Source organism: Schistocerca americana, chromosome 6 (genome assembly GCF_021461395.2).
Source record: "Schistocerca americana isolate TAMUIC-IGC-003095 chromosome 6, iqSchAmer2.1, whole genome shotgun sequence".
In the NCBI taxonomy this organism is placed as follows: domain Eukaryota; kingdom Metazoa; phylum Arthropoda; class Insecta; order Orthoptera; family Acrididae; genus Schistocerca; species Schistocerca americana.
Window position 1 is genome coordinate 433,546,507 of NC_060124.1, and position 27,596 is coordinate 433,574,102.

Consider the following 27,596-nt stretch of genomic DNA (forward strand, 5'->3'; position numbering starts at 1 on the left):
TTATGGTAATAGAGCTTCACTAAAAGCGCCTTTTTAGGTAACGTCAACATGCTGCGTCTGCTGGCGCATCTGATTCTCTCTCTCTCATTACCGCTCCTTCTATGCACGATCGTCATGCGCAGTCACTGATGTTTTGCTGTCCAGCGCCATTTTGTCGGACATTTTGTGAACTTCTTTTTTTTTTTTTTTTTTGTTCTGATAAAATCCCATGTCATTCCAAGCACGTGTGTCAATTTTTACCTCTCTATTTACATTATTCCGTGGTTTATTAACTTTTCAAATTTATACTGACTGTTTGATCACCCGGTATTTGTGGATGCATTTGTAAATCAGTTCAAGCTTGGAGCTCGCCAATAGGGCTAAGCAAACTTCTAAACTAATGAAACAGCCCGGAGGATATGTTCTTTGGATAACGAACGGAAGTAGATGCAGAAAATTTGGCACAGAGGGTAAGTTTGAGGTGAGAAAGAAGGATGAGAGGCGAAAGGAACAATTATGGTCGGAGAGGAGTGGGCGCTGGCGAGGAATAGCAGGCGGAGGAGGAAGAGGAGGAGGAGGGCCGCGGACGAGGTGCAGATGCGCGTCAGTAGCGCGGCTTGTTTACGCGGGCGCGGGCGCGGGCGGGAGCGGCAAGTGCAGCAGGCCCCTCCGCCGCCACCTGTTCGCGGCCGTGGTGGGGGCCGCGCCTCTCCCCCGTGGTGGGGGGCCGGGCGCGCTCAGTGCGAGTAGAACGCTCGCGCGCGCCGGGCGACCCGCAGGCAACAGAGCGCGCGTGGCCGCAGCCGCAGCAGCAGTCGCAGCACGAGCGCCCGCACACCCCGCAAGCTGGCCGGCCTGCAGCACAGCGCCGCCATGGCGCCCTGGGCCGGCGCCGCCCCCGCCGCCTGGGGGTGGCCGGCGCCGCCCCCGCAGCCTCCCGCGCCGCCACCGCCGCCGCCCGTGTCGGCGGCCGACCAGCCGCTCGACTTCTCGCTCGCCAAGTTCCATCACAACAACAACAACGACTCACCTCCCGCCGCCCACGCCGCCCTCCTGGGCCGCCGGCCGCACGCCGTCACGCCCCCTCGCGCGCTACCCGACGCCGCCTCCGACGCTGCCGAAGACGACGCCACCGGCCGCGACTCGTCGGACAACTCCTCCGACAACTCGGACGTCGCCCCCGCGTCTCCGCCTCCAGGTGAGAGACGCTGCCCCCGGCATGCCCGTGTGGATTTGGCCAGCGTGGCCCTCCAGTTGTCACCCACCTATAGTACGTGTGCGAACCAAAGTGTTCGGGAACACCAGTGAAATTTTCCTCCTCCCAATGCTCTTCGTGAACGTTTCGTGTAGACAATAATACGAATTTGGGTGCTTAACATCTCGTTCTTAACCAATACAGGATGGCAGCCTGCTTAAATATTTACACTACCTTCGTAGTTCTTTAAGTGCTCAACGACAATAAGATTCATTCAAACAGTACTGTGCCTTGCAGTGCATGTTCCTTATAAGACATTAATTCAGGGGCTGCAGTATTTTATTTGACAGTCGGAAGGCAGAATTTTGCAGATTTTTCGTTGTGTACGATGCCTTTCTTGCAATGTCTGGCACTAGAAAGTTTTATCATTGTTTACGTGATGTTGTGCGCCTCGTAAACAAAGTTATGACGTATATAGCAGTTCTTCTCCGTGTCTCCTCTGTAAGCGAGGGTGGTCCCGGCGGAGGTTCGAGTCTTCCCTCGGGCATGGGTGTGTGTGTTTGTCCTTAGGATAATTTGGGTTAAGTAGTGTGTAAGCTTAGGGACTGATGACCTTAACATTTGAACATTTTTTTGTAAGCGAGGGTGCTCGGTAACTATTCGAGACAAAGAGGGGACATACCTCAAAATTCTCTCAATGGGAATGACAGGCGGTCTTCCCTTCTAAGCATCATTTCGAGCAGTGATGTTCATAGTGGCGCTGACTGCAATCCAGTCATCACTTGTGTAATCAAGTCAAAAATTCTACTCACTCATGGTCACCGCACCAAGAATAAAGTTTGAATATTCTCCACAACCCACCTGTCAGTAGCATCCACTTCACGGCTGCACGTGTTATTTACGAGTTGTCGCACAAAGCCCGATTTATCTACTACTTTGTTCGTGTATCTCGTAAACTGTACACCTTCTAGCATCATCGCCTCTGATACGGTCGATCCACTTTCGTTAAATATCAGAGAAAAGTAGCGTGATGTGTTCTGCATACAAGAGAATCCTAAATCTGAGTAAGAAAGAGAACACCGCTACTAGCCTTTCGTATAAGGTCGGTGGGGTAATTTGCTGTGGAAATATAATGCTTACTTATTGGCAATGAGCATTTTGTCAAATAAATATATCAATTACGTTTCAAGTTATTACGTTTTATACTAATGTACGTTTCATCCGGACATCTTGTAGCACAATTCGGCTGACAATAGTAATTCAATACGAACTGAGCTAAAGCATGTCGACAGTGTTCCTTGTAGGTCCTTAGCGTACTTTTTGAAGAAACTTAACCAATCAAGAGAGTCAGATTTGGATTCACTGATGCGCATTGAATTTGTAAGCAGTTTAACATTAAACAAAGCCTGTATGGAATAGCTGCCTCAATCGTAGCCGAAAACAATTGTTATCAGTTATTCACGAAAATGTCAACACGTGCTCGTGATGCTGATGTAGACATTACAGGAGTTCTTGCAACAGCTTCCGACTCTCTTATGACTGATCTGTCGTAGTAAGACTTCTCATTATGCATGTTATTTTTGCCGGACAAGTAGTTTCGCGGTCACAGCACATATATCATATCATTTATGTTTGTCACGATTCTTTGGCTTGTGTTCTCTAACGAATCATTCCGTTCCCACATGGGAAAACTAACAGCAACGCAAAGTTGTCACACTTTACATGCAAAGAATGTTGATCAAGGAAACATATTCCTATGGGCAGGTAAAGTGTTAATACGATGCAAACATCTGTCGTAGAATCTTGTAGACTTCCGGGAGTACAGTGGTCGATATTGTTTGGCGCAGCTTTTCCGTCAGACCCAAAAAGCTAATCACTATTTGCACTGAATCACCACTTCGTAATTTAACCCTCCGTCCCGCCCAAACACTTACACACACCTACAAAAACAGATGAATGAATTTGGATAAAACTCAGTCAAAGCGGAAACGCAAAGACTTTCCTTTCACTGGAACATTTTCAGTATAATCATGTTCTTAAGAGAAGTAGTACAATTTTTCTTCACATTTTATTGTCGACAGGAAGCTTGCAAATTCATCATCTTCGTCATTACACACTTACTCTTCAACCATTTTGTGTAACATTGGTTAAACTTCGTTTGACTTTAACCACTTGTTATTGTTCTGATATGGGACCTGCACCTCCGCAGGGTCTAAAAGAGAAAGCATTTTAAATTTTCTTTTAGTCATTGTCTTCACGGTTTAGATACATTTAAATCGTAAAAAGTTACAAATTAAACGTATTTCGCATGTAGCGTACTGTCCAGCAGGAGAGTGCTATAAAACATGTACCTCGTATTTTTGCTGACACGCTAATTGATCTATCTATGGTATTAATCAAGATGGAAAAAGTGAACTTGGGAAGAAGTAGTTGCATGTCTGTTGTACAATAACCTGTCAGCAACGTGTAATAATATTATAAGCGTAATATTTTCAACAACTGACGTGAATAACGTATTTTGTACGAAATACTTTAGTTTCGACTCAGTTCGCCAACAAGATATCCACAGGTTCCTTTCCTCTAATAAAAATTACGTCTATTTTCTGTAACACGCGAGCTGAGATACGTAATACATTATTAGAAAATATTGATGGCATTTTTGTAAACTGCTCTACAGCAAAGCTAGTAAGTCCATATTGCATACGTATTTATTTGACACTGAAAATTTGTTGAGTCCGGAGAGCCACTTTCTCATTAGTTAAACGGTACTTCAGGTTGTCGCACATCTATTTTTTACCCCAATGCAACTGCTGTTTGCTAAATAAATACACGTTTCTTCGGGCTATTGCCATCCCTGAAAGATATTTAATTTCCCATGTCACATACTGTGTCTTTACGACAGTCATCAATGTAATAATGTATTAAAAATGTTTAGACCACGCAGACGTTTAAAATGTTCATTGGTTCATAATTTTTTCCTTCTTTGAGAGCTATAAAGTTCGCCATTTACGCAGTAACAATGGAAACGCAGCCCGTGCTCTCTGCACCAAACAGTAGTTTTACCACGTATTTACTGCGACGGCTCTTAATGCGTGGTTAGCATCCCTCCCAATTGTAAGTATATATTTATATACTTGACGGAGTGTTTCGTCCTTCTAACTGAGAAAACTAAAGAAACGAGAGACGGCTATATGTAAACCGAGAATGCATGAGCCTGTTTCCCCTAATACTACAGTTGTGAAATTATTTATGCGAATAAGTTGCAATGTGAGAGTCCGACATACTCCACCACACAGAAATGAATCGATTATGGACGGTGAGAACAACGTTTTGCGTCATCTCGTAAAAATTATTCTTAATATTAAAAAGTTAGAAAGAAATATTGAAAATTTCTTCATCCGATACTGCACCAGTTCTACGCATTACTTATCAATTATCACATCACTGAAAAAAAGGCAACACTAATTTACAGAGTAAAATACTTTTATTTATGCATTACGCAATGCAGATGCTTCGTAGCCAAACACCCACTTTATGTAAACAACTAAATTTTTTAGTAACATCTTAGAGTGCGCAATAAATCCAATGTGGTCCACACCTATAACTCTGCAAACTGTTGACTAATTTCCATTGCCAAAACGGACGCTGTCCAATGGACAAGCAATAGCTGGTATCTTCTAAGCACACATCTCAGGTCGCTGTTGGTAGAAACTACGACCTCTTTATCGCCTTAACCAACTCAACTTACAAGAATGAGGCGTCAAAAATACAGATATACATAAAGTTAAACGCACTAACCATAGTCCTCAGAGAGGTTTGGTTAGTCGTAAGTTTACTACTCTCATCTACAACATTTTGCGGAATCAGAATACCACAGCATGAATTAAATATTAAACAGCGTTTTTGAAAGCGAGTCAGCCGTGACGTGGTTTACATAGAAAAGCATTTCGTCATTCAGTGATAATCTCTACAGAATATTGGCATGAGTCACAAGCGAATGAGAGCGTCACACATCGAGACGGAATTTGTTGTGAAATGTTATTCGCCATTCTTTATATCTACTCACATTAATCTCTCGGAATCTGCTTACACGTTATGTATTTATTCTGAATTTATGCATAAACATTATCGACAATCTAGTAGAAGCATAACGTATATCAAACAGTCAGTGTTACAAGCCCTTCCCATAGGTGACATGAGGTACTAGACTGTTGTATTTGCAAGCGAGTTATCATTTAATTAATATTAAAAATAAAGCGGATGCAGCCAACGTGTAAATGATTTTTGTTCGACAGTGAAGTCCTCACACTCCCAAGAGCCCCAACATCTATCACAAAGTTAGTCGTGTCTGACCGAACAGATAAGTGTTCATCAGCCCATGAGTCGTTTTGCATAGAAAATTTAATACGAAAAATGATATAAAAACATGTTTTATCATATGTACATAAAATCCGTAGATATGTCGGAAGACGTACGCGCAGAGCGCAATAAATAAAACAGTTGTGCAGCTGCTCCACGGTGGAAAAGGAAGATTATGCTTCCTTGTCTCGCTAGGGGCAGCCTACAAAGCTCCAAAAATATTTCCTCAAACCTCGTTAGACGGCCATTCTGTCTTACCAAGACCAAATTAATATTACTACTGTAGTCTGTATTGCAGAACATAATATTCAACTTTTATACTGAAGGATGTGCTGTATTTCTCCGCAGAAACTATTCTTGCTCGACAAGACAGTTGAGTCTACCGTTAAGTTTGCTGTTGCAAGAAGAGATTTATATTATAATTTCCTGTTTTGATAATTTTGCTGACGGTAAACATGTGAATAACTGTCTGGACAACACAGTTCAGTGAAGAGTTCTCTTTAATTATTGTTAATAGCGCTATCAGACGCCGATCGTGTTATTGGGACGAAGAGGAGGGAGTTCGGTGTACTTGTAACGTGGCTCCCACTGTGCCTTATCTCAGTCGGAACGGCGACGCTTGTGCGTATTACTCGTTTATCAATTTCCGCTCTATCTGGAACGGCTTACGTTTCGCTCGTTGGTTAAAATTAGAGGCAACACGACTTCGCGCGATCGACAGTCCGTTTCGCAATTAGCCGTGGGGAAAGGTGTGCTGTTACGCAAAATGTCGCAGAGCCATATTCCTCTTACTCCCAGCTCTTCTTCTATCGGGAAACAAAACAGAGTCGTCCAGTAAACTTGCGGTGGTGTTTCTCGTTGTTATTACAATGTGTCACCCGGAATGAATTTTCGTAGCTATTTTCGCAGTTAATAACCTGAGAGTCGGTCTGCAAACATCGTCTCGCTTTACTACCACGTTTCAAAGTGGAACCACAGATTCGTGGTACAGATTGTTATGTAGGAGCTATCACAGATAACTGTGCTCAGCCTCCTTCACGGTTAAAAGAGTCAGTTGATCCAGAGCACTATTAGAGAGAACTTCCGCCTTACGCAAATCGCAGTCCTTCCCGATACGTGTTCCAGCACTTTAACTGTTATTTTCAGTGGCCGATAGTTCGAAATTGCAACGTGTGTTGGTGAAATAAAACTGAACTAACTGTGTTACGTACAAGACAGTAATTTTCCCAATTTTTTCCGTACGCAACATGGATATTAGGAATGGCTTAAATATCTAAAAGATGGTAATTATTTCGTTCCTTGTTGAGTTGTTTCTGGGACATACTATAGTCGAATATCCACAAAATGGAGTTCATAAGTTTCAAGAGCTGTTTCCTGGAGTGTTTTGACACAAAATGCTGGACGCTAGTGGTTGTCTACAGAGTAATTCGTCTACTTTGTTGTGGAGAGTGCTGGACTTTCAACACACGGGCACCACAGGTTAGGGACTGTATACAAGTTATCTTCTGTTTCCCGTTGACTGGGGTTACTACCAGATTACTGCTACAATGCCAGAAGGCAAGTGAAAATACCTCTTAACCGTAAGTTACTAAACGCTCGTAAAGTTTAAGACTGCTGTTGGCACCAATTCGAGGTTTTCGCCAAGCTGGTGTTGTCAATACAAGGCGTAAAACAGGTCTTTTTGTACTTATTATGTACGTGACATACCAAAGGAGACCGTGTATTGTAATTAAGTAGCGCATGAACTTTACTTCCTTTGAATTGAATATGTACTAAGATTTACGATGGTCTAGTACCAATGTAACAATTTCCCGCCTTTAACGTTCTAAATAAATAAATCATTCAAGTAATTATCTGTGGACTCGCTTAAACGACCACATGTGATCAAGCTGTGTTCTTTCTTGTATGAAACGTCCCCTTTGAACAATTTTTACAAGACTGTCCTTAACCTGACACACAATATTTTTAGCGCAACGCAATCTGACTTTCACAATTCCCTACTAAAGAATGGCCCTGACAAACATTAAACTATACCTTTCACAAATCACTTACCTCACAAAAATCTTCGCTGCTCAAGCTACTGCAGTACAGCGAGCGCCACTACTGCCAGCTAAATAGAAGATTCAAACTACTGAAGGCACTAACTACTGATAGGGATAGTTAGCAAATGAAAGATATTAATAGAGAGCAAACAATGTATTTACCTTAATATCATCACAAGTCATAATATATATATCAGTTCATGACAAATTACAAAACTCCGCCATCTCTCTCCCCACATCCACCACTGCTGGCGGCTCACCTCCAACTGCGCAACGCTACGCGCTGTTCACAGCCAGCTGCCGCTGCCCAACACTACAATGGCGAGTATTACAACAATGCAAAGCAGCCACAGACTGCACACAGCACAGCCAGTGATTTTCATATTGAGCGCTACGTAACATTGCCAATAAGAAAACATAAACAGCCTACTTACATAGAGAAAACATAAACAGCCTACTTACACTTGTAATGGCATTTATTGACACTTAAGATCAATGTGCATGTCTAACGAGCTGCTCTACTGAGCTTGCACAATAGCCACTGAAAGTTAATAAACCAATGTTTTACTAAATCTGTGCAGTTAAGTACACCAGACGTTGTGAATTGTCGGGTAATTTTTGAGGCCATAAATATCACTCTCAAGACTGTCGTACTCCTTACTCTAAACAAGGATGATGAGGGAGACTACGTTTTGACAGCTGTAATACCGCTATAATGATTTTCACGGGAAGTAAATATCCCTTCAGTAACCCAAATTAAAAAGTTGTTACAAGCAACATTGTTTAACGCTGTTTTCTTCTGTAACATCAAAGTTTTTCTTTCAGTCATCTGAAAACGATAACGGTGTCGCCACAATTTCTGACGCTGTGGTCAGTCTGACCACAAGTAACTCTGTTCACCTTCTTGTACACTCTGCGGTCGAGCCTATTTGATTCGGTAGAATGCGTCTCTAGTGTACCTCAGTAGAATTTTGTAAGTTTGTCAGAAAATCATCTGTGGCTATTTTTACCATTGTACTAATTATAGTGAAGACGCCGTAACCAGAAATAAACAATGTATTAATATCATAAGTTTAGCGCTTCGAAGGTTCGAATAAATTTCTTTCATTGATTTACAAATTAATTTTGTAATTTAATATTGATTCATTATACTCTCTTCACCATTCACATCTGCTGAGGGACTGTAATTTTTGTGATTCTTTTTAAGCTTTGTAATTAATTTCGAAATATGTCAGAATTTTACCACATCGCACCCAACCCTCTTCCTCCCTCCCTTCTACTTACCTGCATTATTCAGTCGTTGATATTGTCATTGATATTGTATTTATTTATTTATGACTTCAATTCAAAGGCTAGTCTTCCAGCGGCATATTGTAACACCGTCACTCAACTGTCACCGTTTAACATTTTATAGAAACGGGTCACGCTTCAAATCAGCCGTGGATACGTTCTAATCCGTGACAGGTAGGTGTGGACCGGCATGCACCTTGCGGTCGCTCCCGGAGAGACGTTCTATTTGAAGGCGGAAGCAGCTTATCAGCCGCACCTCGCGTGTCGAGTCGCTTCTCGGAACGATAAAAAAAATAAAACGAAAGCTCGGGCAAGGGCGCGCCACGAACGTTCCACACCTCCTGCAGGATATTTTCGGGGAAAATGTACGTAGACCTACGTGTTCATCCGCACGTGGCGTGTCGTTTTCAAATTGTCTGCGAGAGATCTTTTCTTAACATAAATCCGTCATTTTAAATTCCACTTATGGAAATTACAATCCCTAGAGCTGTTGTTTGACCTCCGCTCTCACATACAGACAAGACTCACCGGTATGAATGACAGGTATTTTTCCATGTTTATATTGATGCAATAGTCACATAGGCTGAGACGTAGGTAAAGGTGGTGGAAAACTTAATTTCATCGGTGAGATACTGGGAAAATCAAGGCAGACCACAAAGGTGACTCCTTACAGAGTCCTCGTGCTTCCCATCTAGAATACTGCCCGAGCGTACGGCACCGGTATGAAATAAGACTAACAATGAATACTGAACGTATTCAAAGAAGAGCAGCACGCGTGGTTAGAGGTTTGTTTGACCAACGGGGTAGCATTATCATACTAAATCTTTCATGTAAATGGCAAGGGAACCTGAGCGACATCATCTCTATCAGTTTCTGCCACTATGAAGCCATACATGGAGCCACTTGCGTAAATAAAGGTTTTTCTGTCTCTCCCAAAACTTCCAGAGTTTTAAAGGTACCCTTGCGTAATAAAATGTTGATTTTCATTATTAGCATAGTTTCCCTATAGCTTTAGTACATGTAGATTTATCAGTAGTGCATAATCTGTAGTCACTGTGCAAAATTGTTTCCATTTATTAGGAGCAGCAGTAAAAACAAATACAACGTGTGTAAATAAGAGCTACGATTTTAAGGTTCATTGAGTTAGCGGGCACGCATTTCTGGATTGCGGAAGCGGAATACATATTAAGCCGCAGCAGCCCTAGAACGCATCTGTTGAGCTGGATCTTTACTCGGTGATAGGTGACGTTTTCAAAGGACTGCTGTGTTCGAACGAATCGTAGTTGTGTTAAAAACTTGGAATTTTTATGGACGTTCCCAGTCACTGGCAACGAAAATGACGGTCAACAGCCGTTGTTATAGTCCTTAATATGTTATTCTAGTCCTTAAATTTTGTAGCTCATTTGCTTTCATGTCTTTCTTGTTTTAGAGTTCACCACCACATATTTTGCTCACAGTAACGTCACACATGAAACATTACCCAAGAGAATGACTATTCATACAGTCCACCTTATGTGTAGCAATCAAACGTTTGCACACTTCTTGGGCTCAAATGAAACTTTAAACTTATTAAGTGCTGAAGTTCCGTTACAGGCACCTGTAATTTAGTTACGTAGTCCTGTGTATGCACGCCAGCGTGAAAATACAGATAACCAATGTTACGTTAAGTTGTGAAGCTACGAACCACGGCGACGAAGGATCTGCACATCTTTCATTCAGTTTTCTACTTAAGTTATAGATGACAGTTTCGTTTCATGGTTAGATTTCATTATGAGAGAACTGAAATATCAAAAATTATAGGAAAACAGTGACTCCCCATAACAGAGCTAGCAGGAAACATCCGGCTCAACACTGTTTTGGATTGGCAAGACCGCCAACCCACTATGAGAGGAAACCGAAAGGCACGCGTTTTGGCTCACGCAGGCTGGCGTGAGGTCTGGAAAAGGTCAAGGAAATTAGACTAGCAAAAAACGTACGTAGCTGCTGGAATGCTTAACTTTAATCCATAACTGGTGAACATCGCTCTTGACGGTACATGTTTTACAGCATCAATAGTAACTGGTAATGGCGCCTTGCTAGGTCGTAGCAAATGACGTAGCTAAAGGCTATGCTAACTATCGTCTCGGCAAATGAGAGCGTATTTTGTCAGTGAACCATCGCTAGCGAAGTCGGCTGTACAACTGGGGCGAATGCTAGGAAGACTCTCTAGACCTGCCGTGTGGCGGCGCTCGGTCTGCAATCACAGATAGTGGCGACACGCGGGTCCTACGTATACTAATGGACCGCGGCCGATTTATAGGCTACTACCTAGCAAGTGTGGTGTCTGGCGGTGACACCACAAACACTGTTTGTTGTGGTGTCAATTTTAGAAATCTGTTATATTATAGTGAGAGATCCAACACTCTGAATAACGCGAATAATAGTGTAAGGCAGGTTGTTAATGAACCGCCTTGAAGTTAACTGGATTAGGGAAGTTGCTACATTCTTGGTCTACACCATTTGAAAATTTACATCAATGTAGAGGACAGTGGTACTACAAAATTGTTAAGGCTTTCGTGGCCACTTGTTGACAAACTGCCTATTGGCTTCTGTCTCGGGTTCTTCGGCCGACGTTCATCTAATGATTTTTCTGACGTTTCGCCAGCACGAGTGGCTGGCATTGTCAAAGCTCCACCCACCACCGGCAATGGAGGGTGAAGCTTTGACAATGCCAGCCACTCGTGCTGGCGAAACGTCAGAAAGATCATTAGATGAACGTCGGCCGAAGAACCCGAGACAGAAGCCAATAGGCAGTTTGTCGACAGTGCTACTATTCAAACTCTTATGGGACCCACAACTCAGTGCTGAAGTAATACCGCTCTAATTGCCTTGCATATAACCGATCGAATTGAAGCCTGTTTTCGCACTCGGACTATACAAGAACGTTTTTATACAAGGGAAACTTTGAACACATTACAGATACAATGACCATAAGTGTGTTACGCCGGTCTTCGTAGTATCAAACTGCGGTGTGAAACAACGCAAAACCTTTGGGAGTACCCTTGCGGACTTGTCTTTATCGACTAAATAGATCTAAATAAACAAACAAACACCGCATGGAACGTTGTTTCTTTTATTACCGACCACAGTTATCAGTTTTCCAATCCCAATGTTGACAAACTGCATTTTGCGGCGCCAGATCTGAAGATATAGCGCAGATTCAAAACGGTAGTCGATGATAAAAAGTTTTGACCAAGACGATCTTTGTTTATTTGTTCTAACAAAGGAAATCACAGTTCCTAGTACAGGGTGCCAGTTATAAATGTAACTATTTTTTAGGTACATGAGCTGAGCTTAATGCTTTTTTTAAATAATGTGACGCTTTTAAAACAAAAATTATATCACCGTCATAAAATACCTTAATATATTGACTGTTTTTTGTTCAGATTTCAGCAGATTAGCGCTTCCGAACTTCTAGGAAAGTAACTTCAAGAAAATGTAAAAGTAACGAATTTGTTAGCAGTGAAATATAATAACAGAGTAACTTGTAAATTAACTTGGAATAGTTGACACTAATAGCACACCATAACTGTGCTAAGAAACTAACACTTCGAGTCTGGGCAAGGAGCAGGGCAGATGTATGTCGTCTTTTGTCGTACTTTGTTCGTAGAAAAATGTTAAACTTTTACCAGTTAGGTAATAGCTCAACAGTAGACGTGGCACATAATCTAAATATTTTTGCTGGGTGAAGAAACCATAATTCGAAGTTAAAATGACGATTATGCTGGTGATTCTGTAGTTTGATGAGCTACGGCATAAAAATACCAAAATCATTTCCCATTTTTGCCTCTGCTGAGATGAAGAAACGCTCAGAAATTGCCTGTGCTAATAATTACTAGCTCACAATTACCTTAATGATAATGGCGTAGGAGCTTGAGAATATTGTCATACTGATTTGAGACACCTGCATCTACATCTACACACACACACACACACACACACACACACATACACACACACACACACACACACACACACACACACTCTGTGCAAGCCACCGTATACTATTCGTCATTTCCTTTCATGTTCCACTCGCAAAATAACTATCTATATGCTTCCTTACGAGCCGTAATATCTCTACTCTTATCTTTATAACCCTTATGCGAAATGTGTGTTGGCGACAGTAGAATATTTCTGCTCTCAGCCTTAAATGCCGGTTCTTTAAATTCCTTCAGTAGCGCTTCTCAAAAAGAAAGTCGCCTTCAATCTAAATATCTCCATTTGTGTTTCCGAAACAAACTTGCATTTGTTGTAATTTACCGGTAACAGATCAGAACAAATCTATCAATCTGCCTCTGAATTAGTTCGATACCTTCCTTAAAACAGACGTGGTGCGGATCCCAATCACTCGAACAGTCGGTCGCACTACAGGTGAGCCACACTTTTCTAAAATTCTCCCTATAAACCGAAGTCGACCATTCGACTTCCCTATTACAGTCCACAGAAGGTTCATTTCATTTCGTATCGCTTTGCTACGTTACGCATAGATTTTTAATGGACGTGGCTGTGTCAAGCAGCACGCTGCTGATACCGTATTCTAACATTTGGTTTTTTTTTTCCTACTCATCTTCATTAACTTAGGTTTTTCTACATTTAGAGGTAATTACCATTCATTACACAAACCAGAAATTTTTTCAAAGTCATTTTGTATCCTCCAACAGTCACTCACGCCCAAACCTCCAGATGTCAGATCGGTACCAAAATGTTTTATGCCGATGCAGTATCAACCAAAACATCGATTTAGTTTATACTGTGCGCTGTCGTTCAGCAGAACGGGCGTAAATGTTTATTAAAAGTAACACCAGAACTAAGGTGCACCAGAAAAGGATAACTGTGAGTAACTAACATTTATTGCTTCCTTGGGGAAGTTGGTAGAGCGTTAGATCGTCCCCCTGGGATTATACGCCAATGATAAAGATTATTTTTTACTGTATAATGGGTGAAAGCGTTATATGGGACTATTTTCCGAACGTGTGATGCAACTGCTTCTATATTCTATTGCTCCGAGTGTTTGTTTATTCTGTGAAACTGCAAATGCACTAGCTGCTTCATCACGAGTGGTGCCTTTTCTGTCGCACATGTCCTACAGATCACCACAGATATCTACATAAATGTACTCTGTAGATTTGCTACTTTCTGTTAACCAAGTGAAAGCAGACTGCCAAAAAAAAGAACACTGATACAAACTTCGAAAAAGTCCTTTTACGTGCCAGGAAAATGTTCTCCCGTATAACAGTTTCGCGTGTAGACAGTTAAAACAAATTGTCATCACTCCGGTTTGAACACGGGACCTTTAGTACGACGACCTCCCGCTTTCCGAAATTACCCACGAGAGGTCAAGAACATCGTCACTTACAGATACGCCTTTCATGTGCTCCGTAGTTCTGCTGTTACTTTTAATTACCGTTTACGCATGTTCTATTTGACGACAGCACATAGCACGAACTAAATCGGTGTTTTGACTGATATTCTATCTAGATACAATGTTTGGTACCGATCTGAGTGTCTGACGTCTGAAGGTTTGGGTGTCTGCGACGACGCTTTCCCATACGGCACAGCAGCATCAGGTATAAACAGAAGCAAGGAAAAAATGTACGTGCTTTCAGAATGCTACTGAAACGTGTTATGGTAATCTGGTTGGTAATAGTTAACCGAGATCTTTGTCAGTCCATTAGTTTTCGTTTTAATGTGTGGCTGGTGTTTTATCCCCTCCCCCTTCCCCGAATTGTTGATTGACTTAGTAGAAAGTGAAATATGTTTTAATAAACTAACGTAACCATTTCGCGTCGCTAAAGGAGTGTTTTGGCGCCGATCCTATTGAAAACAGGCCTCCCCAATTCCCGGTTGCGCGACGCCCCTCGTTTTGGAGAGGAATCTGGCTTTTGTGGCACCATCCCATTTCCAGCGCTTTTCAGTTAATGTCGGGGGAAAGCCGGGGGAGCGCCGGCGTCGCCACGGCACGGCGGCCAGGGGCGGCCGCTTTGGTGGCCAGATTAAAAGAGCGACCAGCGCGGGGCGATCCAGCGTCCAGCGTGCCCTGTCTGTCTGCGCCCCACAGGCACGACCAGTTAAGCAAAGAACAGGGGTCGATAGCAAAATCCATTTCCTGACTGTACATAGCAGACAGTAATTAGCCATTTTTCCAAGATGCGAATTAAAAAAAGCACTCCCTCTTCAGGCCACGAGTGGCCTACCTGGACCATCCGACCGCCGTGTCATCCTCAGGGAAGGATGCGGATAGGAGGGGCGTGGGGTCAGCACGCCGCTCTCCTGGTCGTTATGATGGTATTCTTGACCGAAGCCGCTACTAGTCGGTCAAGTAGCTCCTCAATTGGCATCACGAGGCTGAGTGCACCCCGAAAAATGGCAACACCGCATGGCGGCCCCAGTGGTCGCCCACTCAAGTGCCGGCCAAGCCCGACAGCGCTTAACCTCGGTCATGTCACGGGAACCGGTGTATCCACTGCGGCAAGGCCGTTGCCAAGATGCGAATAAGCTGAACGATAAATTAGGTTCGTACATAAGTTCATAGCGTTTTTATTTTGTATGTTGGTATTACAGCTGCTATAGATTTATTTATCGTTTGTCATTTTCTTTTCGTTTCTAGTTCATTGTAGCTGTCTGAGTAAATTTCGTGATTTGGAGACAGTGAGTGGAGCTATGACCTCTCGAAATTGGATTGCCAAATGGAGAAATCGAGAACGTTTCCGTCATATTTGCCTATTTGAATTCAATAAAGTGGTGACAGCAGCGGAGACAGCCAGAAACATTTGCGCCGTGTATGGGGCAAGGTTTTTCTAGTTTTAAGTAGGATTGTTTTGACATTAGTGACTCTCCACTTTCAGGAGGACCGTCGGTGTTTGATGAAGATCGGTTAAACGCATTAACCCACAGTGATACATGTCAGTGTACCCCAGAAGTAGCAAATGTGATGAACTGTGTCCATTCAAGCATCGTGCGATATTTGCATGCAGTGTGGAAGCGCTCAAAAATCGGGTATATGGGTACCACATGATCTAAGACAAAATCACAAAAATTAGTGGGTCGCCATATGTGCATCTCTGCTTGCTCGTCATCAATTGGCCCCTGTACCACAGCTACCATTCCTATCCTGTAGAGACGAGAAATGATGTCTTTATGCTAACATGTTGTTGTTGTTGTTGTTGTGGTCTTCAATCCTGAGACTGGTTTGATGCAGCTCTCCATGCTACTCTATCCTGTGCAAGGTTCTTCATCTCCCAGTACCTACTGCAGCCTACATCCTTCTGAATCTGCTTAGTGTATTCATCTCTTGGTCTCCCTCTACAATTTTTACCCTCCACGCTGCCCTCCAATGCTAAATTGGTGATCCCTTGATGCCTCAGAACATGTCCTACCAACCGGTCCCTTCTTCTTGTCAAGTTGTGCCACAAACTCCTCTTCCCCCAATTCTATTCAATACCACCTCATTAGTTATGTGATCTACCCATCTAATCTTCAGCATTCTTCTGTAACACCACATTTCGAAAGGTTCTATTCTCTTCTTGTCTAAAATATTTATCGTCCACATTTCACTTCCATACAAGGCTACATTCCATGAAAATACTTTCAGAAACGACTTCCTGACACTTAAATCTATACTCGATGTTAACAAATTTCTCTTCTTCAGAAATGCTTTCCTTGCCTTTGCCAGTGTACATTTTATATCCTCTCTACTTCGACCATCATCAGTTATTTTGCTCCCCAAATAGCAAAACTCATTTACTACTTTAAGCGTGTCATTTCCTAATCTAATTCCCGCAGCATCACGCGATTTAATTCGACTACATTCCATTATCTTCGTTTTGCTTATGTTGATGCTAACATAAGGAAAAGAAAGGAATGGTTGCACCCAAACAAAGCAGTAACTCTCCGTAGAAAGCCGTGCACACACCCACAAAAGATAATGTTATGCATCTGGTGGAACTGCAACGGTGCAACGTACTAAGAATTGCTTCCCCGAGGTATAATTATCACTGCCGACATTTATTGTCCACAAGTGAGACGTCTTGCAGACTCAATCTAAGAATAACGACCTGGAAGACTGCTTAAAGAGATGCTACTCCACGATAACGTTCGTCCGTATTCTGCTAGACTGACCAGAAGTACTATTCAGGGGTTGGACCGGGAAGTCATTCCCCACCCACCTTATTCGCCTGATTTTGCGCTCTCAGGTTTTCATCTTTTTCGCTCTTAATCAATAAGTTACACCAGCGTTGGCAGGCTGTTGTAAATGGTGAAGGAGAATACATTACTGAAGGCTGAAGTCTCTGTTATGTGTACCCGTTCTGTTTATCAAACGCTACAAACCTATAGTGCATAGGTTTGTAGCGTTTGATAAACAGAACGACATCTTCAACTTTTGTTGTCGTGTCTTCCTCAGTTGCGTGTAATATTACGGTCCATAAGTAAAAAATACAATTGAGACTCCATAAGAGAAGAAGAACAACACCAAAAATGCAACAGGAGCGTAATATGTAAGAAATTGTCCACGGAACCTGCCACTGATGATGCCTTGCAGAAAATAAAGGCGAAACGCGTATGGCACTAAAATTTTGTTTTATTCAGTTGCTGTCGGACGGTCCATAAGTAAAAATTATCTGTATATCGTAACTATGCACTAACGCATTATAAACTAAACAATGGCAAGAAAAGCTTTCCTGAGAAAGAGAAATATTAATATTTTAGTTGCGACTGACGGTGACCGTTATGAAAACCAACTGAAAATACAAATTGCTGTAACCAGTTACATTTATTATATTATACATGCCACTACGCGTTGGTGTCCTGTGTACTGAAATTTGCTCCATAAAAGACCGACGGAATGTACTCTAAATCTTCCTGTCTGAAATGCGTAGCTTGCCCGGTAGATAGCGCAGCCAGTGGCTCTTGCCTGGTCTTTTGCTTTTTAATAACACCTCATGAAGTGGTGTTCGAGCAAGAACAGTAATGCCAGAATTCTTACAATCGGGAACGATGATAATTTTCCTTTTGATTTCCGTGTGGTTTGGCCCGTTGATTTTATAACGTGCTCTTCGTTGCCTGCAGTTCTTGCACTTCGTAACTCGCGCCCTAGATTGTCCAGATAACCTAACTCTGGAAGTCGGATTCTCTTCCTCTCGGTCCGTCTCCTTCGCCTGATTAGTGTACGGTACTTCTGAGCGAGCGTCATATGGAGTTTCTCGTTAAAGCACTTTTGAACCAGGCACTTTTCAACGTTTGGTGTTTCGCATTCATCGGATATCCGTTGCTTCCTTTTTTCAACAGCGCCAAATCACTATCCTGTCTGCTTTGGTTCTCCTTAAGATATACTTTACGATGGTTGCTGGGGATGGTCGTTGAACGTTCTGTATTGAACCAAGAGGCCTACACATATGCAAAAAGCACGAATTGAGCGATACGAATGCTACAGACTCGTACCTAAGTGGCTATCCACTCCGGTGGAGGAGGACGTCAGCAGTACAGGTAGATCGTGGATCATGCGGAGCTTTTCTGGCCGACGAGGACTCACAGGATATGGGCAAGACGTATCTTGGTGAGCAGGTAGCTTCCAGGAATACTGGGCACAAATTTCACAGATTATAGTACGGGCACAAATTTTACTTTGTGCAGTTTCCAACTAGCCTTACGCATTTCGGAGGACTATACCTCCACTATCGGGAGTGTTTACGTCATTTAACATCGCATGGATGTATTGTATGTTCGAGTTTTGGGTGGCCTGTGGCACTGACCGGTAGCAAACGGGAAAAAGGAAACTATTTTTGTAAAAAACGTAAAGCTACGTAGATGTTTAGCTGACATAGATCAACAGTAATATAAATGTGATACGTCTCAGTGGTCACAAGCAAAACGAAAACACGCAGGATCCTACGTGGCTGAAACATGATCAATCCCTCTCTCTCTCTCTCTCTCTCTCTCTCTCTCTCTCTCTCTCTCTTTCTCTCTCTTCAGTTTTATAACGTTCGTGTAATATGGGTGAGGGCTGGGGACATTTTTCTATCGCCTTCCCGATGGAATCACCCTAGTGCATAGCCCTTAGTCATTTGAGGTGAACCCGTGTCTACATGTATGAGTCTACCTGCTGGTAGGTACCAGGCCAGGTCTTGTAACAGACGCTTTTTGTCACGGTTCCAGGTGAGATAGTGCGGTGGTTGATGTGCTTTGTCTGGGAGAATAGCAATTCAGATCCCAGCCTGCCATCCGTGCCTTACTTAAATCGTTTAAGGAAAGTGGCGCAATGGTTCAGATTTCCTTAGCCAACAAGAGGCTACGCCCCGTCTCTGACCACCTCGTCACCGGGACAAGGCGTTAAACCCTAGTATTCCTGTCGAGATAGTTTCACATTATTTACTTTCATAGACTATGTGTGCGTTCCCACGAACAGGAATTCATCGCCCATGCGTTTCTTCTCTGGCAACGCAATACAATAAATTGCCACATTTCAAATTCAATAAATTGCTGCGTAGTACAAAACAACTCGTTAGTTTTTTGTCTGTAATGGCTGCATTGTTTCATAAGATAGGAGTACGGAAGAGAAGATGCAGTGTCCCATACTCTTTACGACATATCCAGTATTTATATTTTCTTCGGAGAATGTCTAATTCAGTAGCTTTCTCTGCAGTTGCCCCTCGTAAAAAAAAAAAAAAAAAAAACTATTTCCCGTTTCACATTTGATATTATGAACTATTTTGAGAATGCCAATTAGCTGCACTGAATTATTTTTACGATTAGAGTCCTCCGTGAAGATAGTGTGACTCTATTTCCATAAAGTTGCGAGATGATCAGCAATGACGACGGGTCCGAAGCGGATAGCTTCTGGAGAGGACCGATATAGTGCTAACGTGGACGCACAACTGACAGGAAAAGTTTTAAGACGACCAGTATTAACTGTCGCACATATTGACTAGAGGGCTGCGTAATTAGCATTTTTTCCATGTTTGTATCCCTACAGACTTTCTACGTCCGTCTATATATGCACTTGATGGGTTCAATTCTTCAGTTTAGCATCGTGAAATTAGATCTCATTCAGAAAAGATGTTCCTCAAAAATAGTGCTAAAAAGCTGAGCAAATGCCAGTGGCCGAGATAAATCCAAAGTTTAGTCAGTAGTAATCGCTTTAGCAACACATTTCCGCTAAGCAGTCGGCAATATTTCAATACCCTCACTCGTCTGGAGTGGAGTTCCTGCCCATTTAACTCTGTGTAAGACGTACATGTTATTAAATGTGAACTACAAGGTTTCTGATATTATTTTGTTCAGTGCTGTTGTATGAAGACACACGAAGTGGAAGAAAAACGAAAAAAAGGAAGCAAGTCGCTGTACATTCGCAGTAATGAAGAACTCAAGATACTCCCACCAAAACTGTAATTCAGCGCCGTCAAAAGTGCCTAATCAAACTCAGTCAGAAGCCAAACGAATAATTTGAATATGTTCAGGCCGGCATTCGCGTGAGTTGCGTTAGCTTTTCCTTCAGTCCAGCAGGGTTTTCGATGACATACGTGCATTCTGTTAACACGTGCGAGGAAGGAAGACAGTAAATTCTGCTTTTATCGCAGCTTCTGACGAAAAGGAGAGACGGGAGATGTAAGCAGCCGTACACTCAGATACGTATGGACGGACGACCGTTTAATGTTGCATGGTTATATTTTGCCCTTACACTGAAAACAAAAAAGTATCACGCGGGAATCATTATCAATCGAACTAAGATACGCGTACATTGTTACTTTCAAGTATTTAGGAATAGAGGGGAAATTTGACATATTGTTTTTGTTAGGCGTTCTCTGTCCCGCAAAGAACACCAGGATTTTTAAAATAGTACAAGACAGGACGAGAACACAATTACCAGGAGGTAAAGAACGTTATATGGAGTCAGTTCGTATTCAAAGATATGTCTTAAACGCTGGGAAACATAGTGTCATCACACGAAGAATTAGATTTATAAATCTAATTGCGTTGCCATTGTTTTTACTCTAATTTGGACCATAAATTTTCTGCTGTTCAGCATAGTGACATTTAAATGTCCAAGAATGTAAGCATAACTTCTTTGTTTACAGGAATGAATATAACTTCATCGGATGCAGTTTCACTACTGCCTTCATAAACTTGCTTAGTTGCAGTTGCCAGGACTGTTTCATCATCATTTAATTAGGTCTGCATAAATAGCGCTATTAAAGGAGTTGAAATTAAAATTATCTTACTACACGTGGTAAAGAGTGCTGCATAAGAAATCGTAATGGTTTGCAGCAATAACAGCTAATTATTCACATATTAAATCTGTGCATTTCCGTTTGGCATTCCAGTACACTGACCAACAGATAATTGGGATTTAACATTCAGTGGAAGTGGTTTATTTTGGAATGCCCCAACTTTTTTTTGTTGTCTCTCGTTGTCTTCTAGAGAGTATAACTGTGAAAAGCGTTAAATTTGTTCCGAGCAACAAAAAATTGAACATTACATTATTGCTGACTTAAAAGACATACTCCGTACTGATTCGTCGTGAGAACGAATAAATAAGTCTTTGCATGCAAATAGACTAGCGTTAACGAGATTCTTAGCATTGCTATTAACAGTCCAAATAAAGGTAGCGCATTTAAATGGACGTGTCTCCGGATACAAATTTACTCTTTCTGTTCGATCATACCTCTTCACATCAGATCCTTTTTCTCGAATCTTTCACTCATAATATAAGAAATAGTGCCCTTCGATACTGTAATTGCATCTTGAGGAAACACAAAGAAGTCTTCCGTTAACTTTTCTATCTTAGGATCGGTTGTAACGAATAGCCGGCTTTGTGACTTGGCACTTCGTTGTAGCTAAGTTACGACAGACCTCGGAGGTCGTGGCTTCTTGTCTCGCTTGGAGCGTAGGTGAATGTTTTGAACGTTGTGGTCCTATTTGTAAATAGCAACGGATAAGATGAACAAAAATACGTTATTTTTGATTTCTCATTATAGTTTTTAGGAGCTACTGAAATTATACAAATAGATAACAAAATTAAATACTACCGGTAAGCATTTCGTCTTTTGTAGAAATTGAAGCTTAAAACAATTTTGATATGCCTACGGCTATCTCCACCTTTGAATGTTTTGCGATTTTGCTAATACACACATTAAAAGAAGCAATGGAATGAATACTTGGAGCGCGTTGTTGAATCCTTCTGAGTCAAAGGAATTAGTTTTACTGTTTTTCTGACAAAGTAGTTAGAGGACTAAACTGTAACGCACACATAGAAAATACACAGAATCTTAATTAATTTGAGAATTACTGGCACTAGATTTAAATATTGTTATATTGTTGTGTTATTGTCTCACAAGTAACACTCACCGGAATTCGGAACAAAACCCAGGCTATCTTTCGGTGTTTCTCGTATTACCAGTTATGAATGCTACAATAATAAATGTATGAATGACGCGGTGTATGTTACTGGACTAAAGAAATCACTAACTTTACTACAGTTTGTCTTATTATTCGATATTTGCATCTCTAATAGCATCCCATAACGGACGTGGAGATTCTAGTTGAGAATTCTGTCCCCTAACGCCACTGTTATTCAGTTCGCAAGTAGTGACAAGTAGCTCCTAATTGCTGTCTGCCTTTATGATAATTAAATAGTCTTTCCAGTTTGCATAAATCTGGCTCATATGTCGACGGTACTAGAATACTCACATTATTATTTTATTATAATACTGTATACAAGCCTCTCCATCGTACTCTGCAGACGTTCCTACAATTTCTACTCCAACGCTAATTTGCTGATCTGTTTTCGATTCTGTCACTAAGTCTTCATTGGAAATAATGCCATTTGGTACACTAGATACTGGGCACACATTGTCCTTCTCCCACTGGTGACTCCACCGCTATTGAATCTTTCGGCTTCCACATTTCTCGACGCTACATCACCTTCCGTCGATGGAATAAAAGTCACTTGAAACTCTTAGTGAGCTGCAAGCGAATTTCGGTTCAGATTAATTTTCTCGTCTTTTGTTTTCTTGCTTTAGTGTTTGCATTTTCTTAGAGCGACTTAGTATTTGTCCACACGCAGATCCAAAATGTAGTTTTACTGACTCCATATTTAAGGTTGCTTTCCATATTTTAATTTGGATTTCAACAGTGCTGTAACTTGCATTTGGTTTTGTAATTGTAATTCGTGGCGTGCTCTATTCTTTTACAACGTCAGTCAGTTGTCGAAGGAAATCTGAGTTATTCCAGCATCTTAACAAACACTCTGGTCAGCTATGAACTATACCCATGGTAAACAATACGAGCAAACTAATATCACTTGCAAAAATTTCGCTCAATACTTTGGCACTCTGAAATCTTAACGTACTACATGTAATTCCATACTAACGATCTGCCCTAAACTGTGCTCACACGTAAAGGGTTGCATGTTTTTAAACAATAGCTGAGGAGAATTTTTAGTACTTCCGTCACACTGATCCAAGCCTCCGGTATATAGGAAAATGCTATACGAAGAGGCCTTTTACTGAAGAGTTTTGTCTTACAGCATTTTCGTTACTTAAACGTTTTGGCATAAACTTTCGGTTGTTTTTGAATTTCTGTTGACTGTTTAGTTGTTTAACCTTACTGGGCAACGATCACTAGTGTCGGGTGCAGAGTGTCACGTTCGCTGTTTGGTTGGAATCCAAACTGCGACCAACAAAAGTCTGCCCTTGACACCTGGCAAAAACAACTAGGAAGTTCTTGAAATCTCTTGTAAGCAAAAAACGAAAATTCATCGGCAGACCAAAAAACCCTGTAAACCATGCTATACACAGTTTAATGTATTAATCTGCGTTCGACCTACCAAAGCCTTTGGTCATCATGTTCTGATGAGTGTAGCCAGTGGAATTACGCACTGAAGAATAGCGACGTCAGCGAAACGCCGCCGCAGAGACAGCGCAGATGTGTCGGGTTGCGGCCCATCATGTGTGTACACCTGGCGTCTTCGATCATACCCCTTCGCGCGCCAGAAAAGCGTTGGGATTGCATAAGGTTACACTTAGCAATATTCAGCCGCCGTCAAACATTTAGCATTCCCTTATCTTCCTTTTCCTTGTACAGGTAGGTGATAATAATTGTATTTGTTGAAATAGTAATTTGCAAAAAAAAAAAAAAAAAAAAAACTCTTATGCAGATCTCATTTTAGTTAGCACGATTTATAGTTTCCGTAATTCCTTTGAGTCACTTCCATGCCGGCCGCGGTGGTCTAGCGGTTCTAGGCGCTCAGTCCGGAACCGCGCGACTGCTACGGTCGCAGGTTCAAATCCTGCCTCGGGCATGGATGTGTGTGATGTCCTTAGGTTAGTTAGGTTTAAGTAGTTCTAAGTTCTAGGGGACTGATGACCACAGATGTTAAGTCCCATAGTGCTCAGAGCCATTTGAACCACTTTTCACTTCCATGTTTGTGCGGGAATGAATTTCAGTCCTACTTTAAATCAAGCTCTACTAATTTGTTCAAGGCAATGTACACTAGAGCCAGTGCCTTCCAAAAAACGCTAATGGACCATGTACGTTCCGTTCACACGTATCCCCTCTTCTTTTTCCCTGTTTAATAAACTCAAACCTTCTCTGAGACGGTTCAGAAGTCTCTTGTCGGTTTTTATTCTCCTTTCCCGACTTTTATTTCGATCCAGAAATTCTCACAATCTTGACGAAGTCTAATGAGAGCTGAATCACGAAGTCTAGTGAAAACTGAATCGTCAGACTATGTCGTCTACACCAAAACAGCATAGGTTGGAACACTACCGTGTTTCTCGGTGGCCGTTCATAATAAGTTTGTTGAAACTGAGCCAAATGTTTTCTCTAAAATCTATGAAACGTAGGAAAAGCGTTTTTCCATACTCATTATCCAAATTTGCTAATTTAAAGATTTATTACAAATGATCCCTTGTGCTGTTTAACTTATAAAGCCCTCTTGTATCTCAAGTTGATTAAAATGAAATGTTATTTCTGACAATGCCGTACCGAAAATGTGGTCGTAGGGGCAGCGGGAGAGGCCCTAGTTCATACCTAGTTAGCTCGAAGGGGAGGAAGAAGAGGAATGATGGAGTGTTGTTTGGAAACAAATTTGTTCCATTCACTCACAGTGAGTGCTGTTGACAACTTTAATACCTACTTTACTCTTCGCCACGAAGTTTGTGTTTACGACATGTGTGTCTACACTCCGCAAGCCTCCTTGCGTCGTGTGGTGGAGGTTCTTTGTGTACCACTCTCAGATCCCCCTTTCCTGTACCAGTCGAAAATGGTTCGCAGGAAGAACGATCGCTGGTAATCCTCCTTATGGGCTAGAATCTCCCTAATTTTGTTGTCACGGTGTTATTGACTGTACAAGGAACGTACGCTCTCGGAACTTTAACAGTAAACCACGCCGTAATGCAGAACGTCTCTCTTGCAGCGTCTGCCAGTGGAATTGGTTGATCATCGTGATGATGTCGTGCTTATTAAAAGTATCTGTAACGAAATGCGCTGCCGGCTTCCTTGGCGGGTTTGGCTTTCCAAAGTGCTGGCTGTATGTTAACGGTGGTAAACGCAGTATGAAAACTTATGCTGATGAAGAATCAGCCAGCAGCCTGATGAGCTGTTCCTAGAGTGATGACAGTTACATCACAATACATTCGCATTGTTTGAAGGTTGCTACGACACTGTATGTTTTGTGTAGTGCCTTTTGGTGACTGCAAATTATAGTTTTTTTAGTGTTTCGAGGGTACTTTCATAAAAAGAAAGGCAAATAACTTTAATTAACTGAATGAAAACTGCGTTAATGTTGCGCAGGCAGCCGCTGTATACAAGGATCCGCTACGACAAAACGCCCAGAAAATTTCTTGAATAACAGCTTAAATTTTGTAGGTGGAGTTCGTGTTAACCTTCCATAATGTCGTCGTCGAGGTGATGTTAGTCACACTTCTTTCCGTCCTTTGGATGAGAGCTTTTAAGTCCAATGATCGAGAGGGCTATCGAACGTGCACCGAGTGAGGTAGCGCAGTGGTCAGCACACTGGAGTCGCATTCGGGAGGACAACGGTTCAAACCCGCATCTGCCCATCCTGATTTAGGTTTTCCGTAATTTCTCTAAATTGCTTCAGGCAAATGCCGTGATGGTTCCTTTGAAAGAGAACGGCCGTCTTCCTCCTCCATTCCGATGGGACCGATGGCATCGCTGGTTGGTCCCCTCAGCCAAAGTAATCAACCACCCAACTATATAATGTTAGTTTGGGTTGGGCTGTTTTGGGGGAAGAGACCAAACAGCGAGGTCATCGGTCTCATCGGGTTAGGGAAGGACGGGGAAGGAAGTCGGCCGTGTCCTTTGAAAGGAACTATCCCGGCATTTGCCTGGAGTGATTTAGGGAAATCACGGAAAACCTAAATCAGGATGGCCGGACGCGGGATTGAACCGTCGTCCTCCCGAATGCGAGTCCAGTGTGCTAACCACTGCGCCACCTCGCTCGGTTATAGAAGGTACTGACACTTGTTTATAGAATATCTGCTTCGGTTCCCACTAATTTTCTTAATTTATTCTACAACCGGTTTTAAAAGTTAAAGCTTGATCTTCAGGTGCCACCAAATAATTATGGGAACATAAATGTCTGATGGTGGGGCCAGTCAGTCATGTGGGATCGCACCCACGTCAAACAAACACATGGGATGGTAGGACCATCAATCACAGCGCCCGCTGTGGCGCTGGGTTCAACAAACTTTCACCAACAATACAAACGCGTCATGGACTCAGCACTGTCACTCATACGGCACGGATGTATTAGGGACAACACTGACAAGTCTTGAATGGACACAGACAACTTTCACAAGATTGGGCGGGTCAACAGTTCATGTATCTGCAGTGTCTGATTGTCACCTGAAAATTGAAAGATTGGGCTTAGAAATTGCGAAATGCCAGCAGTGCTTGTAAAAAAAATCAAGAAACTGGTGAAAACACGAGATGTTTGAGAAGGTGGCATACGATTCGCGTTGCTGTCTCCAGCACCAGCTCGTCACTGGCTGTGAATTTACCTGTGCTGTTTCGCTTGGCGCCGCTACCGTACAGTGCGACCTCGCAGTAAATCAGCCCAGGTATGGCGACTGTACCTCACCGGTAGGTGACTGGCCTGGCCTTTCCGTCATTAGAGCGACACGCTCACCGCCTGGAATGCAGCAACGGCGTTCCTGCACGGCGCCCCTTATCTTTCAAAGGGTCGCCAACCGCCGCCTCACACCGTAAACACTCGGCCCGCTGTACGACTGTGTCGTACTATCTCTTTCCGCCGAATACTGCCGTAGGTGAATTCTTGGCTTCTGAGGCTTATCATACATCCGATCAACTGAATCCACCGATACCCGAAGCAGTTTTTAACTTTTGAAGTAGTGACGTTGTGGCTTCAGACGTCAAACGATTCCAGACAGAGACAGTGTTTATTTTTTTAAATGTAAGTGGTATTGTCAGTCTGATCTGTAGGGTAGGGTGAACTCTAGGTTAAGTTGAAAGGCGACAGCTTGGTTGTGAGTTTGTGACGCCAAAGAATGTGAATATGAAGTCTTAGTTTTGGTGACATACAGATCTGTGGAGTGACCCAAGGTATAAGTTAGATCGAAAGGTAGTTCGACGAACCCGTGCCAGTTAGGGTAGTCATGTACTTATAGATCTGGTTGTGTTTTGGCGAAGCTAACGAATGTAACTTTCTTTTT

General features: G+C 42.3%; 1 protein-coding gene across 1 annotated transcript in view; it reads left to right on the forward strand.

Moving 5' to 3' along the window:
* Positions 1-495: 495 nt before the first annotated feature.
* The window catches only part of LOC124620190 (homeobox protein Hox-A3-like), a 554,484-nt gene continuing 527,383 nt past the window's right edge, over positions 496-27,596 (forward strand). Inside the window, exons 1-2 of the mRNA XM_047146859.1 lie at positions 496-698; positions 759-1,177. Coding sequence (XP_047002815.1) covers positions 496-698; positions 759-1,177 — 622 coding nt within the window. The remainder of the gene's footprint in view (positions 699-758; positions 1,178-27,596) is intronic.